At 36.3% G+C, this 16,761-nt stretch overlaps 1 protein-coding gene across 1 annotated transcript; it reads right to left on the bottom strand.

Annotated features, from left to right (window-relative positions):
- Window positions 1-387: 387 nt before the first annotated feature.
- LOC124845607 (PH, RCC1 and FYVE domains-containing protein 1-like) lies at window positions 388-16,507 on the bottom strand. Its single transcript, XM_047322726.2, has 9 exons — window positions 15,646-16,507; window positions 15,074-15,160; window positions 14,385-14,474; window positions 14,053-14,133; window positions 13,680-13,850; window positions 11,553-13,589; window positions 10,688-10,834; window positions 2,394-2,686; window positions 388-908 (listed from the first exon to the last, which is right to left on the bottom strand). The coding sequence occupies exons 1-9, from the start codon at window positions 15,691-15,693 to the stop codon at window positions 818-820; spliced, it is 3,045 nt and encodes a 1,014-aa protein (XP_047178682.1). The 5' UTR covers window positions 15,694-16,507; the 3' UTR covers window positions 388-817.
- Window positions 16,508-16,761: the final 254 nt, after the last annotated feature.

The raw sequence follows: 16,761 nt of genomic DNA, 5'->3' as shown, positions 1-16,761 counted from the left end.
CTTGAGAGCAGTCATCACCATTTTTCCTACATTTGCCAACAACAACCTCTGCAAGATTTTAGGAGTGATAATAATCACAAATTGGCTTTCCTAATGATATGTCTATCCAAGAACCAATGATGATCTAAATTTAACGAGAAAAATGGTGAGTCCGAAGGATAAAAAATAAAACCAACAGATAATATACGGGGCTTAAAAATAAATAACTACCTAATGTACATATCCGTATTTTACTGAGGATACCTAGCCAAATTTAAATACCATCCCCGTCTGTACCTTTGAAAAGGTATTGAATATCAGAATGGTAAAAAGGGACCAACGACTAACCGCGCATACAGCCATGGATGTCAAGTGCAGTGCCTTGCAATGCTCCAAATGAAGTGGGTGTATTGACAAAATGCAGAGCAAAAAATCACTAGGTTGGCAAGAGAAGTTGCTATACAATAGGCAAAAAGAAACTGAACAAAAGAATCCTCAGCTGCAAGTAAACATACACGCAGTTGTACCAAAAATAAAACAGCTGAATTGCATCACAACTGTCAGTGAGTTAAGTAAAGAATTTTTTTTTCCGCTATTTTCCTTTTTTCCTTTTTTCTTTCTTTGGCTGAGGGGAGGGAGGTTGTAGGAGCATTTTTCTGGAAAGTTACAAGTTTCCTCCTGTGGTTTTTTTCCCCATAATTCTGTATTCTACCTGTCAATTTTGGAGAATATCCTTGTTAATTTTGGAAGAGGGAGAAGGGAAAAGAATTTACTGTTTGCATAGCGTCACAGAATAAGGATAAGTTTTTGCTTCGGGAGAAAGATTCTCTTGCATATTCTATAAAGCAACTATATTGTGCCGCTCCAATATTTTGCTTCCATTTTCCGTCCACCACTTCTCAGCTTCTTCTTCTGTAAAATGCTTTCGACTGTAAAAACAACTGAGAATTTCAGTTAAGTCTACACAAAAACCTAAATGCTGGACAAACAGATAAAGAAAATATTCTTAAACATTCACCACATATTCCTAAAATATTTTTAAAAGAATGCAGTAGATTTTCTTTTTCCATTGTTTTTTGTTGCTCCACATACAAATAGCTAGCGAGGGGTTGAATAACGATATCTCCTTCCCCTCAGACCCGGTCTCAGTGAGGATCGAGGATATGCCAAACCAAAAATCAGCCCACAATTATTCCACGAAATATTGTTCTCTACCCAATTTTCGGTTACGAGGTTATTATCATAATTCACTTAAAGAATGAAAAGGGTTAAATAAAATCGACAAAGTATAAAAAAAGGTAAATATATTGTAGTCAACTATGAACCATTCCGAAATCTCTTGATAAATAATTTCATGCCAATCTGAAATCTCTTCATAAATATTTTTGTCATTTTGAAATTTCTTCATAAATAACAAAAGGGTTAAATAAAATGTTTTTCCCAGTAGAGAAACTCCAAAAATACTTCTAGCTTTGTATCCAAACAGGCCCCATGTTATTTTATATATCTTTATAAATATTTTTAAATTTGGAAGATAAGCCCATGCAAAAGGCAACAATATGATTTCTTTCTTGTTGATCATCAGCGGAAGCAATAATTAATATCGTCGGGAACCTAGAGCGCATACAAGATGGGTAATCCCTTCCCGACATGGATTATTCCATATCGAAAGTGGTATCACCATGGGTTTAGGAGAAAAAGACGCTATCACTTGTGTCAACCAATTTTAGTCTATGATTTATCTTATAAATATATAAGCAACTAAAATCTGCTTTTTCTTTCTTCAAAGAAAAAACTGGCATAATGTATCGGAAGTATTCAGTTCATTGTAAAGATATTCACTAAAATGAGCAAGCTTTGACCACTTTAAAGTTGTAGACGGTATTGATAGATTGAGTTGTGACATTTCAAATAACGATTTTGTAATAGTGCCTCATTTTCAGACAATAGTACAATAGTGCAAGTAGCATGCACTCAAAAAGCTGCATGACTACAGAAGCTCTATCAATCCCCCACATTAACCACATCTGATAGTATTTCATGTTTTCATGGAGTAACAAGTTGTAGATGGATGTAGATGCATGGAATGAAGGTCCATTAAATATAATCCATAATAACGAGTCTCAGATTCAATAAGGAAAAGAAATAGATAAAAAGAAATGGTTAAAACAGAATAGATATGAATTACATGAGGTGGTTGAAAAAGTACTTTGAACAGCTTGATCCCCAACATCCACCACGCTCTTAGTTAAAAGCATTGATAAAAATATTTATAGGTGAAAAGAGGAAACCAACAATGGCAAAATGGTATTTAACAAAGCAGCGTCACTTCTAATTTAATTGGAGAACATGAGTTCATAAACATTTGTAATAGTTCTGTATGAATAGCCTTAACAAATTAGAGCACAGCATACCTGAAGCGAACGCGCTTAAGCTCATTACCACCACCTGGCTGGGGAGACAAACTTACGAACACACCTGGTTCATCTTGCACTACCCACTCTGCCTTTCCACTTTGTGTTTTGGCACCATTAGGTAATATCAGATTTGCTACATTGCTGCTGCCTTCATTTTTTAGCATGATAGTGTTTCTTATATGGCTCACATCCAAGGAATGATCTAGAATATTTTTAGTGGTTTCAGCACAGAGCTCTGTACTGGAGTCAGCATTGTGTCCTTCTGGCAGCCTTTCCACCATTTCCTTTAACTGTAACACAATTTAACATAGAGTCAGAGATAATAGATTACGAGCTAAAGAACAAGAATAGTAAACTTCACAGCAATCACTTAATGCAGAATCTCTTGCCTGCCAAAAGCCTAAAACAATATATATCACAGATTTAGTGCATGTTTGGTAGAGTTTTATTTTAAAGAAATAATAACTTTTTCCTGCTTTCTGGTCTATACTTTTTTTAAAAAAAAAAAAAGAGTTCAAGCCAACATGCCATTGGGTTTTTCCACCCAGCATCCATCCATCACAAGTGGCCAATGACGTACATGAACATGATTAACTTTGTCCAACAAGTAGTTAAAAGTAATGAACGTGATTGTATACAGTTATGAATATGTGGTTAAGAATCTCATAAGTTTATCAAAATGTCGAAAATTGAGATTAACTTTGACTCACAAATAGTTAATAGTGTCATATGATTATTGGCTATCACACGAGGTTTTAATTCCATGCATATAGTTAACTGAACGAGAATTGATTTGTGGTTAGTAGTGGCATGAGATATTTGAAATGTCAAACAGTTAGTCAACTTTGCATCTCAAGTAGTTAATATTAACCACCTCGATAATAATCATGTTCAGTTTCTTTTAACCTCTTGTCAGGCAAAATTAGTTATATTTACGCATATAATTTACCAAGTGTCAAGATGGGCATAATCCGTGAACTGTCCAACTTTTTTCCCTTAAACCATCAACAGGTCACCAGTGTTTTTGCCATTTATTATTGGTTTGTCAGCAAGACAGCACTTTGACTCTACACTTTCCATGGAATTTGTATGGGATGAAACAAACATGACATTGTTTTTCAATTTGACAGAAAACTCAGAAAATTTGATTGTGGTTCTACAGCTCTATTTCTAACACAATCTTCGTTTAAAAAAATTTCTATCTTTGGAAGGCTTCTTTCTTCGTTATCTTCATTCTATCAATCCAAATGTATTAAAGATTGAGAAGGGAAATATCATAAACAGTACGGAGAATTACTTTTTCTAAGCTTTTCAATTTGGATTGAAGAAGTAAAAGAAGGCCTTCACAGATTATGCCCATCTTGACATCTATGGAAATGTTCGGTGAGTGGAGAAGGAGCACTTTGGTTCTTATATTTTACAAAGGAAATATTTAATGTTTTGAAAACTAGAGAAGTCTAAAACTTATGAGTTATACTATGAAATTACAAAAAAACATGATTAAGAATAGATGAATAGAAGACATAAAGATTGTAACAAGTCATTTATCTTTCACAGGAGTTGATGAAAAGTTATCAAAACAACGGAAATAACTTACATCCGGTTAACACATGGTTGAGAGTCGAGAAACCTTTTCCATCTTTTTTATCAGCAAGAAAAGATATATTAAAAAACGGGACATAATTGGGTTTAGTGTTTGAAAAAGAACGATATTTGCATGGCTTATATCCACACTATACAAGACAGGTATGATGGGATAACTACTAGAATGATGAAGCAAGACTAAGGAATTACTAATAGGGATAGGATTATGTTAGGCATGGACGTAATGAGAGGGTTAGGAAGAAATTTAAAGATAAAAGTAGTAAAATGGTTAGTTGTTACAGCAGGAGACTTGCTAGGAAAATCTATATATTCTTATCATGTGGGATGTTGATAGGATAAGTACGGTGTATGTTAGGAGGTTGTTTGGATTGAGTGAAAGAGAGGGATAGGACCATGAGGGTCTACGTTAGGAGAAAAGGGAATAAAAACTAAACATAGTCTGTTAGGAGGTGTTGTGGTTGTTAAGCTGTGTAGTGTCTTTTGGGGGGTTAGTTATATAAGGGGGAAAGGTGTCTTGAGACAGGCAGGTGGTTTTTTTGTATGTGTTGCGGACAGGTTTGTGCCTGTGAGAAGGGAGATAGTCCCCTTGGATATTTTCGAACATTTTCTTTGCTACCCACATAATAATACAAGGTTTTTCTGATGTGAGTGTGTGTGGTGTGTTCTGTCATCAAAACAGAGGAAAGTCTACGTTTCTTGTCACCAAGGAACCAAACAGATGTTGAGGGAGAGTTTTAAAGTTGATGTTTGTGACAGGGGGAACCCTGTGAGAAAGGAATGCAATTTTCATTTGGAAGCTTTGGCTTTTACAGTGTAAAGTGAATGCAAGACTTTGTCTTTTACTACTTTTTTGTGTTGTTTTTTTATCACAGTTTCTAGATTCCTAATAATTTGGACTGACCTGCAAGATTCAAAAAAAAGGGAAATTTTAGAAAGTAGAGTAAGTTCTTCAGGAAAGTTTGGCCAGCGAGCAAGGAAGAGTTATGGCGGAGATGAAGACAGAAGTGTCTATTAGCAAAGATATCCTAGGGGCATAAAGGAGATTAAAGAACTTCTTCACGATATCAAGAAAGGAAAGAAAGTGGTAAACATGGGTTTTTATATTCTGGAAGATAATTTGCAAGACATGGAAGAGATTAAAGAACTTCTTCAAGGCATCAAGAAAGGAAATAAACTTTCAGACGAAGGAGAAAATTCAATCAATAGGAAAAGAAAAGAGAAGAGGATGCCATTGGCAGTAGTGGACTTGTGAAAATTGCTGATGATGATGTTTTTCAAGAAATGGGTAACGTTTTGCAACAAGTAGAAGATTCGTATGATACTGAAAAAGGATCTAGTTTGCAGATAGACTCGACGATGATACTCTGGAGTTTGAAGAGCATAACAATGAATATGAATGCCAATCACATGATTCAGGAGCAGATTTAAAATGTGTTTTTGACAGAAATTGAAATGGTGGTTGAACCACATGATTCAGATGAAGCTGAACTGGAGAGAATCTACTGCCTGGAGCTAGGGGTTGAACCAAATGCATCAGTTGAAGCAAGATCTCAGTCATTACCTGGTATGGAGAAAACTTGTGATGTTTCAGAACTAGAAAATAAAAATAAGGAATGTGTTGGAGCCTACCAAGAAAGTTTTCTTGTCAAGGAATTCACAAATGTTATTATGGAGGTTACTGGCTTAGAAATTGTTGATATAGTACCTGCTAACATTTTTCTGGATGTTACGGATCAAGGTGTTGCTAGTTTGCTTCTTATGACAACTAATTGCAAAATTTATGACCAAGTCAACAATAATGATAGTGATAAAGAAGATATTAACAAAGATCAACATGTCAACAATCGCTTTGGTTAGACTAATGGAGCTAGTTGAAAGCATGGATGAAGAAATTAGTCATGAGGGCCTCAAGCAGCTTAAATTTCTAAAATTCAACCTTGAGGACAAGGTTGTCCCAGCAGAGGAGAGTAATGTTAGGCATGGAAGTAATGGGAGGGTTAGGAAGAAATTTAAAGATAAAAGTAGTAAAATGGTTAGTTGTTAGAGGGGAAGACTTTATAGGAAAGTCTATATATTCTTATCTTGTGGGATGTTGAGGGAGAGTTTTAAAAAAGTTGATGTTTGTAACAGGGAGAACCCTGTGAGCAAGGAAAGCAGTTTTCCTTTGGAACCTTTGGCTTTTACAGTGTAAAGTGAATTATACAGTGCAAGACTTTGTCTTTTACTCCTTTTCTATCTTGTTCTTTCATTACAGTTTCTAGGTTCCTCACAGATTACATCAAGGTTTAACCTTAAGTCCTCATCATAAAAACCCTGGAAAGGAATCCAGTATAGCAGTACTGCTTGATGAAAAAGAGGAGCTACAAGAGCACTTATAGTGAAAGTAAATGGTAAGGTAGAGCCTGTGGCTCCTATTAAAGGAGATAGTCTTCTGACTACCTCAATACCATATGCACGGAAAGCCCTGGAATCCTGCTGCAAATGCAATAAGCATATGCCATGTCAAGTCACCATTAATTCTCTCTCTCTCTCTCTCTCTCTCTCTCTCTCTCTCTCTCCTGTACATATACCCTCCATATGATGGGATTCTTTGGAGTTAGGTTCAACATTTGATCCAATTCTTGCTAATTATCTTTAATCTTAATTGTGGCCTAAAAGCCTCATCACATTTTTTAATCTAGTTTTGGTCATGCTTATACAAAGATTATCCCTAATTGCATGATTTTGTGAGTGCAATAGTTTTGATTGAGAAATCAAGGGAAGTAGTTAATTTTAAACTTGAGCTTTCACGAAATTTTTTGGCAGGAAAATATTTTTACTTAAATAGGAAAAAGACAAAGTGTGTCTTGCAATTTTAACAATAAATAAGAGGAGTATGATTTAGAAGTAAAAATGGGAGAAGATGTCATACCGCAAGTTTGACATGTACGATTGTCATAGAAATTGAAATGCTAAAATGGATGTGTGACAAACAAGAAAGGACATTATATGAAATTATGGTCTGTGAGAAGAAGATATTGGTTTGGCAACTATTCGGAAAAAATTAAAAAAAAAATCAGTAAAGATGATTTTGGACGTAAATGAAGAAAACCATTAGAAGCACCACCAAGGAGACTAGATTAAATAGACTTTAGGTCTTTCCGTTGAATATAAAACTGTTGGATCTAATTAACAAAAATAATACATTGGACTTTTATGTTATTTTAAATAGAAGTTATGTTAACTGATAAGATCTGTTTTTGTCTTATTTTTAGTCAGTATCTTTTATCATATTAGGCATTATCTTTTATCAGATTACTAACTGATAGCTTTTAATAGTTTTGTATTATTTTTCTGGTTGTTCATGTTCTATAAATATGTTGATTTACATATGAATACAATTATGCCTTAAGCACATACAATTTCTTATATAAAAAATCAACACTTTCAAAAAGGGGAGAGAGACGAAGACCATTAGTTGAAATTGTTAATAGAGATCTCACAGTGAATAAGATAGCTAAAAGGTTGGTCTTTAACTGTTGAGAATCAAGAATAAATAATAAACGTTTTAATGTACAGGATTTGATATTTGTTTTAGGGGAAACTGAATATCCTCCGATCATATTTAAACTCAATCTCTCTATATAAAACATCTAGGTAATGTTTAGTCAGTTTCAACATTATGTCTATCTTTTTTTTTTATCATTTTCTTTTTTTATCAGCTTTTTCTCATTCAATATAATCTAGGGCCTAAGAGGTCATCCAAAAAACGATGATCCATTATCCCCAATGAAAACTTTTGTGAACTGTGTTCCAAATTGGTTTAGTTTTTTGCCACACTCTTTTCCACTGCACTTTTCAAATAGCTCCAATAACTTTTTCATCAAAATTTCCAAGGGCCACCAACCATGTTCACCCATATAAAGTGTCTAACCAAACCCATGTTGAGGTCCTTTTCCAACGCCCTCACAAACCCCTTTTTGCTGAACAAACACAAGCACAAATTTACATGTGCCAAAAAATTTCTGACAATCTAGCACCTAGATCTCCTAGCCCACACAACCTAGCCCCAACTTCCATCCCTATCCTAGTTTGTCTGGCAATACTTTCTCTGTAAATTAGGGTTTCCAATACCATTCTTACATAATCTAATCTCGTCAACTATATGTTCTCCACCTTTTAGTTTAAACAAGTTCCTCATTTAGTCACGACTTCATCAATTTCCTTTTCATGTCATTGGGTCCACTTGCTTTGTCCAAAACTTAACATTGCTTCACTCCTATTTTGCAATGTTATTGTACTCCTGCTAATTTCTCCTTTTTCGAGACTGTTCCTTACTTTGAGTCTCCTACCACTAATTTCTCTCCACCTTTTAGTTTAAACAAGTTCCTCATTTAGTCACGACTTCATCAATTTCCTTTTCATGTCGTTGAGTCCACTTGCTTTGTCCAAAACTTAACATTGCTTCACTCCTATTTTGCAATGATATTGTACTCCTGCTAATTTCTCCCTTTTCGAGACTGTTCCTTACTTTAAGTCTCCAACCCCTAATTGCTCTCCACCTTTTAGTTTAAACAAGTTCCTCATTTAGTCACGACTTCATCAATTTCCTTTTCATGTCGTTGAGTCCACTTGCTTTGTCCAAAACTTAGCATTGCTTCACTCCTATTTTGCAATGATATTGTATTCCTGCTAATTTCTCCTTTTTCGAGACTGTTCCTTACTTTGAGTCTCCTACCACAAGTTACACTATCCACACATGTACACATTCTCTTGTTCTTCTTCCATCTATTTGTCAGGTTGACTTTGCACTCCCCTGGGATGCTCCTCCAATCAAGCCACTAGAGGTGCATCCCCTTAAAGCATATCACCATTGCCCATATTACACACCCGCCATTGAGATATTGTAGAGGCCACGCCAAACTATTCACTAGCACTAGCTCCTTTACTAGATTTGGACCGATCACCTAGACTGGCTCATCCCTTTGCAAAAAGATATTCATTCTAATCACAATCAATCTCCTCACTAAGTTATCATTGTCTTCCCCTTTGCACTATACATGGCTCTATTACGTTTCTTTTGTGTCTATTCCTAGCTCTCTAGGTGTGATGTCTTATCTCACCCCAAGTGGTGGATCAACAAGCAATGATTGATGAAATGTGTACACTTCAAAGCAATGGTAAATGGAAATCCATCTCACATCTACCTTGCAAGTCCATAGTTGGGTGTCAATGGCTTCATTATGCTTTTTGAGTAGGCCCTCGCAGAAAAATTGACAGCAACAAGGTCCACCTGGTTGCCAAAGGTTGCATGGCGGTATTTAGGCAACACTACACCAACACTTTCTCTCCTATGCCTAAAAGGGCATCACTAGACACGTATTTTGCATGGCTACTATTCTCCATCAGCCATTGTTTCAATTTAATATTAAAAAATGCCACAATGGAAATCGTGAAGAGGTTTATACGAAGTCACCACCTGTATTTGTTGCTTAGGGAGATTCCTTTACCATGGTAGGTTGGCTTAGCAAATGATTTAATAAGCTTAAATAGTCATCATGTGTCTGATTTGACCCGTTTCATATGATTGTGAAGTAGTTTTATATGATTCGCAATGTTCTATTGCCACTCACCTATGGCATGCATCTACTTCATTGTGACGGTGGATGATATTGTCATCATAGACACTAATCAACTTGGCATGTTCACCTAAAGCATCACCTCTCCTGCCAATTCCAGACTAAAATTCTTGGTAGACTTCACTAATTCTGAGATATTGAGGTTGCTAAATCCAAGGATGGCTTGATTATCTCTCGAAAGAGACATGCTTTGGATATCCTGAAAGAAATTGCCATTTTGAATACCAAACCAATTGACATTCCTATGGACAATGGCATCAAATTGATAGTCAATCAAGAAGAGCATTCATCATATCCTGATGATATGAAAGGTTAGTTGGAATGTTGAACTACCTTACTAGTTACTCATCCAAATATTGTATTTCCAACCAATGTAGTAAGTCAACTCTTGAATCCACCTTGTCAAGACCATTAGAATGTTGTTATTTGTATACTGAAGTATATTAAAAAATTTCCAGGCAACAGTCTCATTTATGAAGACAAAGAACATGCTTGGATTGTTGATTACTCCAATGTTGATTAGAACGGCACATCCAATGATAGACAATCCACCATGACGTCCTATGTCTAATTGGAGGAAATATAATATCCTGAAAAAAACAAGAAACAAAATCTTGTAGCAAAATCCAATGTTAAAGCAGAATACCAAGTTATGAGCTTAGTGACTTGCGAACTCATAACTGAAGCAACTCCTGAAAAAGCTTAAATTCGAAGACTCTACACAAATGATAATGACTTGTGATAACCAGACAGCATTGCATGTTGTATCTGATCCGTTTTTTCACTAGAAGACAACATATCAATGTAGCCAATATCCTCATCAAGTCTTTGAGGGGTCCAACAATTGACTATATTTGTTACAAGCCAAGTGTATATGATTTATATGCTCCACTAAAGTTGGTTATTTCACCAAAAGGCCTATATTTGTTTATTCCTTGTTTGTAAGATCCCCCACCAAAGCTTTAGTTATGTATCTTCCCTTGCAAGAACAGTTTACATAAAAACAAACTACAACCATGCTTAGTAATGTAGAAGAGGAGAAAGAACCCTACGGATAGAGTACCCAACCTGTGCAGTCAATGATTTTATGACCTCTTTTGCTGATTTACACTTTCCAGCTTCATCTGCAGCTACTGTAGTCACTTCCTTCAATTGCTTTGATGTTCTCTCAAGTTCAGCCTCTAAACTTTTCGATTTTCGAGTAAGATCTTCAACCTAACAAGTACATTTGACCAGTTCCAGGTTGAGTATACTTCAAATATTTTCAACAATTATAAATCACAAACAAATAGTATCAGAAAGTTAAAAACTATAATTATTTTAAATTCAAGATCATATAATTATGTAATTATTATAACTCAAGATAAAAACAAATAAACATATAATTATTTGGTTCAATTATCATATGTGAATGTGAATACACAGACCTGAACAGTGAATACAAACTAGTAATGAAAATGCACTGTATACAGTTGATGCAAATGGTGCCATAGAAGATACAGATTCTTTTACATCAGAAAGTTAAAATGGTACAGTAGATGCAGAACCTTCTCCTCTTAGAAATTCTTGAATTATATTTGCATTTTATATTCTATCTTTAACCAAGAAGAATAACACCGTGGGATTCATGTTATCAACTTCACGTAGTGGAATAAGGCTTTGTTGTTGTTGTTTTATGTTGGATCCCTTATCCTCCAAACTCTGTAATTACCCTGCTTTTATTTTAAGCAAATTCGTCCATCCAAAAGAATCTTATAACAAATCAAATGCAATGAGATATGCAAGCTTTAAGAAGTTAATCAACAATTTAATCAAAAGTAATCTTCTTTCAAAGCGTCAGAGTCATAAACAGATAAATATTACTTATGTGCAATACATTACGTTCTCTAGAAGGATAGATACACATGAATCTGATATATGTTATAAGGCTTACCTGAGTCCTTAAACTTATAACTTCTTGACTTAAAATATCATTTCTGTGCTTTAAATCATCATTTATATCTTCATACAATTCTCTTGGACTTGACTTTGATGAAACTGGAGATGTTGATTGACAAGATATTCTTGCAGCAGGCTCAGAAAATGAAATGTGTTTCTTAGAATCCACAAAAACAGAATTTGATGATTTTGAAGAAGCAAAACCCCTCATCTCTAATTTTCCATTTGAAGCCGGGGAACGATGAATATCTTGTGAATCTGGAAGCTTCGATTGACCACTTACTGTATGAAGAATAGAACCAAAAGATGAAAGCCTCAATAGTGTTCCCTGTATTTTAGTGGTTCTGTTCTCTTGCAAACTTACACTTCTCAAGCTAGGAGTTTGCACCAAGGGTACTGATTCAGAAGATTTTTTAAGTTTGAGATAACAGTCCTCACAAACTCGATACAGCTTACTAGCATTGGGAGCAAGGGAAGCTTTTAAAGATTTCTTGCTGGTGCAAGATTTGCAAAACACAAGTCCACAATTGTAACAATTATGACGTTTTCTTCTGAAATTAAATGAATTACGACATCCAAAACATGTAGAATGATCAACACTTGGGATCCATTTATGAAGACATACAGCAAGGGTAAAGTTTGAACCACAAAAAACACTTTTCACTTGTTTATCTTTTAAAAACTCAACAAGTGTGGGTTTATTCCTGTGATCATTGTCTCCATGACCTAATTGCCCATTCAAACCCTTTCCCCATGTGTAAACCTCTGCCTTGGAAGTCAAGACTGCAACATGATATGAACCACAGGCAATATCTTCTACAAAACTGTCAGCAATTTTAACACATGTAGGGACTTTTCCATCGGATGCAGGACAGCCAAGTTGCCCATAAGCAGTGCTTCCTACTGTATATACACGTCCTGATGTTGTCAAAGCAATTGTAAGACTGTGGCCACAAGCCACCTGGCTAATGTTTTCAGTACTCAATGCAATTACACACTCAGGAACTAGTCTAGGTTTCTTATCAGCATGTCCAAGTTGGCCTTTGTCTCCATCACCCCACGTGTACAGTCTTTTACAAGATGAGCTTGTAGAAGATTCCACAGACTCGGTTATCACCTCCACAACTGCAGCAGTGTGCCAAACACCACAAGCAACCCTGGTTGTTCTAAACCCTCTCAAAGTTTCCACTTCCTGAGGAATAGTTGCACTACTATGATTTCCGTGTCCTAAGGCACCAAAAGTTCCATCGCCAAATGTGAACAATTGCCCAGCTGATGTAACAATAGCTGTGTGCCAAGGTCCACAGGACACATAAGATACACGTAAACCCTCCAAATTACCACTTACTTTCTTAGGAATCCAGTGAGTGGCTTCAATTCCATGTCCAAGCATGCCAGAATTGTGAGCACCATCACCCCATGTATAAAGATCCCCAGAATAAGTAACAGCGCATGTATGATATTCTCCACATGCTACTAACTCAATATTCAAGCCACCAAGAGCTTCAACAAGTTTAGGGTGATGAACATCCATTTCTACACCATGTCCAAGCCTACCTCCTGACTCCTCTCCCCAACTAAATATCTCTCCCTGCTTGGTAACCAGAACAGCATGTCTGTAGCCACAACTAATACTTTGAACATCTAGAACTAACTTTGATTCCAATGCCTTGGGGAGGAAAGCATCCATCTCAGAACTAGACAAGGCTCCAACTCTATGTACACCACCACCAAGAATTCCATTGCCAATACCTTCTCCCCAAATAAAAATATCACTTAGGGAATCAAAATCTTCATGATAAGAACCCTGACTGGAGGAACTTACAGCACTAGACAAACTAACTCGAAATGCCTCAGATGAAGAATTTCGATTGCTTGAGTTATCTGCAGATCCAGAGGATAAAGAGGAATTTGCAATAGATTCAGCTTGACTGGAACCCTTGCTAGCTGCATTGAACGAAATTATTTCAGAGAAAGCCTTAACCCATCTATTTTTCACATCAAAAGCAGCTCCACCGCCATCTCCAGGGTCCTGTGGTATAAAATTGTAGAGTGAAAAATATAGCAAATTGTAAATGTCTATCTGAACTGTATGAAACAAAAAGATGAAAGCCATTGTTACAGAAAATGGTGTATTTGAAGGAGTGGATTTTCGTGTGCTAGATTTTGGACTATCAGAACACTGACTGTCATCAGTTCTTGACTCAAATCTCCACTTGTGACTGTTCCCTCGAGTAACTAATGCCTTAAGACCAATAAACCAGATTTCAGCTTCTTCTTTGTCCTTGCATATCTGTACACAGATTAGCAGTGGATCAAATACTGAAGCTCATAAGCTATAAATTCCCCATTTTACTCAACTCACTAACTCAATATCAGACTAGCTTTTCACAACCAGGTCAGTGAGAGGAAAACGATGATGAGACAATCTTCATTACAGGCCTAGTAGATTTGATTTTCATAATAATTAACAATTATGCAGAAAGAAAGCACACCAAATCCAAGGATCTGTCATTGTATATAAGAGAAAATGATTGATATTCCTTCTCAGGTCGTGGATACCGCTGAAATGTTGCCTGGATGATAACATCAAATAAAATAAAAAATGAGCACGGTACAGTAATCCAATAGAAAAAATAAAGAACTAAGGAGCAGTAAAATATATGTATTTTTTCAACTTTTTCTACAAAGAATAAAGCCCAAAAGCCATTTCAGAATGATGTATTGAACACAGGTGAAGGCTTATCAAGGAAATAATTGAAATTTCAAAAAAGGCACCCAGTATTAACCAGAGAAAATAGTATCTCTAGGCCTTTTACAAACTTACAGTTCTCTGCCCTGGAATGATCCTTGAAACTGTACCAAGCTTAAGCTGTTTCTCTTCCTTGCCAGAGTACCATAACAGTAGAGACTCATCCTAAAAGCAAAACCAATAGCATTGAACAAGGCAGAAGAGAAGATACGTGCTGATTTTTCTTGTCCTTAATTTTAAATTTATTTGAAAAACACAATACTTCAGATACGTAGAGTTGATATGTGTGGGCAAAATCAGAAACATGTAAATAAGCACATTTTAAATTCCTAGCAAAAGCTTAATACTTGAAAAATAATATACAAAATTCCTATTTTATAGCATTGAAGACACAATGCATCTAAAGGCATTTGACCTTTTCTTCCACTCTGGCATAATTGGCTGTTAAAATAAGCTGTTTGGCATCTATATTATTCAAAACGATTAAAATATTCCTAAAGTAATGTTGACTACTGAATTTTATGCATATTTAACTACTGGTTTTAATCTAATAAAATGTATTTTGTGGTCATCATGTATATAATAGCAACCTATTTGTTGTTGTGTTACCACTTTCCATCGGCAAAACTGTTACTGTCAGCGATATCTTCAGAAAATTGTTCTGTATAAAGTGTATAAAATTCTAAATAAAAAAAGGAGGTAGTTTTATTTCCTTTGATGGGTTATGACAACTCTTTTAACAAACAATAATAATAGCAACTTACATTGGAAAGCCTAAATGGGCAGAACTTCGGCTTCCCTCTTCGCCCGTACTTTAGAAGATACGAGCCTTTCTTAAGAAATGTAAGTGCCTAAAAAAGGGAGAAAAAAGGGTTATATATCATTAAAGGAAGATTATCCATGACTTCAAAACCAAAAAGCACAAGGCAAGACATCAGCTTCCAGCTTTAACGTCCAGTTATGTCAGCACCCATTGTAAATTAGGACAAAACATAGATGCATACTAACATGTGTTTATTACGTTTTCTTCGATTAGAATTAAAGTTTCACCCTCAGTAATCAGCATAATAAAGATTAGTATTACCAAAATAAAGCTTCAATTCTGATTGAAAAACAGTACAGGCAGCACCTAAGGAATCGTGTATAACTCCCATCCTATAAATTATTAATCACCTCACTAAAAATTTATTAGCTCAACAAGACCATAAGAACGAAGAACTAAAAGGTAGGTGAATGGCACACACAGCCAAGTAAATTTTATTTTCATTTTCTATTTTGCTACACTAATCATTAAAACCCAGAAGAAACAACAGAATAAAAGCAAAAACTGTTGAACCTGCTCGATATCTCTCTCGCCAAGAGCAGTTTTCTGAGGATCAGCCATTCAAGTTGCAATAAGAGGCGCTTCCCAAGAATGGAACCAACACCCATTTGAACAACGAACCAAAACAAAACATATACCATAAAGCAACGTCCAACCCCTCCCCATGAAACCCGATTCAGCGCTTTCAAATTAACCAAGAGAAGCTACTCACATCTACCCCATAGCTCAACCACACCGCAGAGTTCATAGGACCGCAGAGAAATTCTCCTCCGGTCACCACTTTCAGCTCGAAAGAAAACCCTAGAAAACGCGCTTACCACCGAAACCTCGGAATTCCTCGGATTCCCTCTAACAGAGAGGCCTCGGTGTCGCGAATGCGAAAGGAAACAACGCAACGGGAACCGAAACCAGCGACATTGCGAGGAATCCTCGGACAACGAGAAAAACCTAACCGTTTGAGGAGAAGTCGGGCTCGTTGGAACCGCGGCGTAGGGAATTGGAAGAAGGAGAGGTTGCGGTGTGGATGTTGCGGTGGCAAGAGACAATGCCTTGGGTTTTTCTCCTTTCTGAACTCGAATTCACCGAGGTTCGTTTGAAATTTTGGTAACACGCGAAGGGGTCTCTCTTCCGAGAGGAGCTAACTGTTTTTTCTGCCGGTTAATGCCACGTCAGCAACTGAAATCTGGGAGATGGGGATGGCTGGTTTTGTCGTTTTCTGGAACTTTGGGGGACAAATGAGTCCAATTTCGGGATTTGAAACGACATGCCTCGCTGGTGTCGCTCTCTTCGGGGACTTCACTCCCCTGTGCTTCGGACTACGGTAAGACCTCCTAGGGATTTCCCTGTCTTGATCTTAGATGCAATGAATGGAATAAGAGACTGCGTTTTCGAGGGTGCATCGTACACCGTGCTCATTACCACACCCAGTAACTCCGGTTGGATTTCGCGGGCGAAAAAAGAAATTTGGGTGTTTAATGTAGTATAATGTAACTATATTCCCTAGAGCTTTTATTACACGAGTGGGAAAGATTTTGTTACATTTGAAATTTGAAATAATAAACATGTTTTAGTGATTTTTTTTATTTGTAGGTTTTGCTTGGTTTTACAGGAAAAATAGAAACGCCAGTA

This window comes from Vigna umbellata, chromosome 1 (genome assembly GCF_029865625.1).
Source record: "Vigna umbellata cultivar VRB3 chromosome 1, Vumbellata_1.0, whole genome shotgun sequence".
Classification (NCBI taxonomy): Eukaryota; Viridiplantae; Streptophyta; class Magnoliopsida; order Fabales; family Fabaceae; genus Vigna; species Vigna umbellata.
The sequence above is the reverse complement of the archived record's forward strand: the minus strand, read 5'-3'. Positions and strand labels throughout refer to the sequence as shown.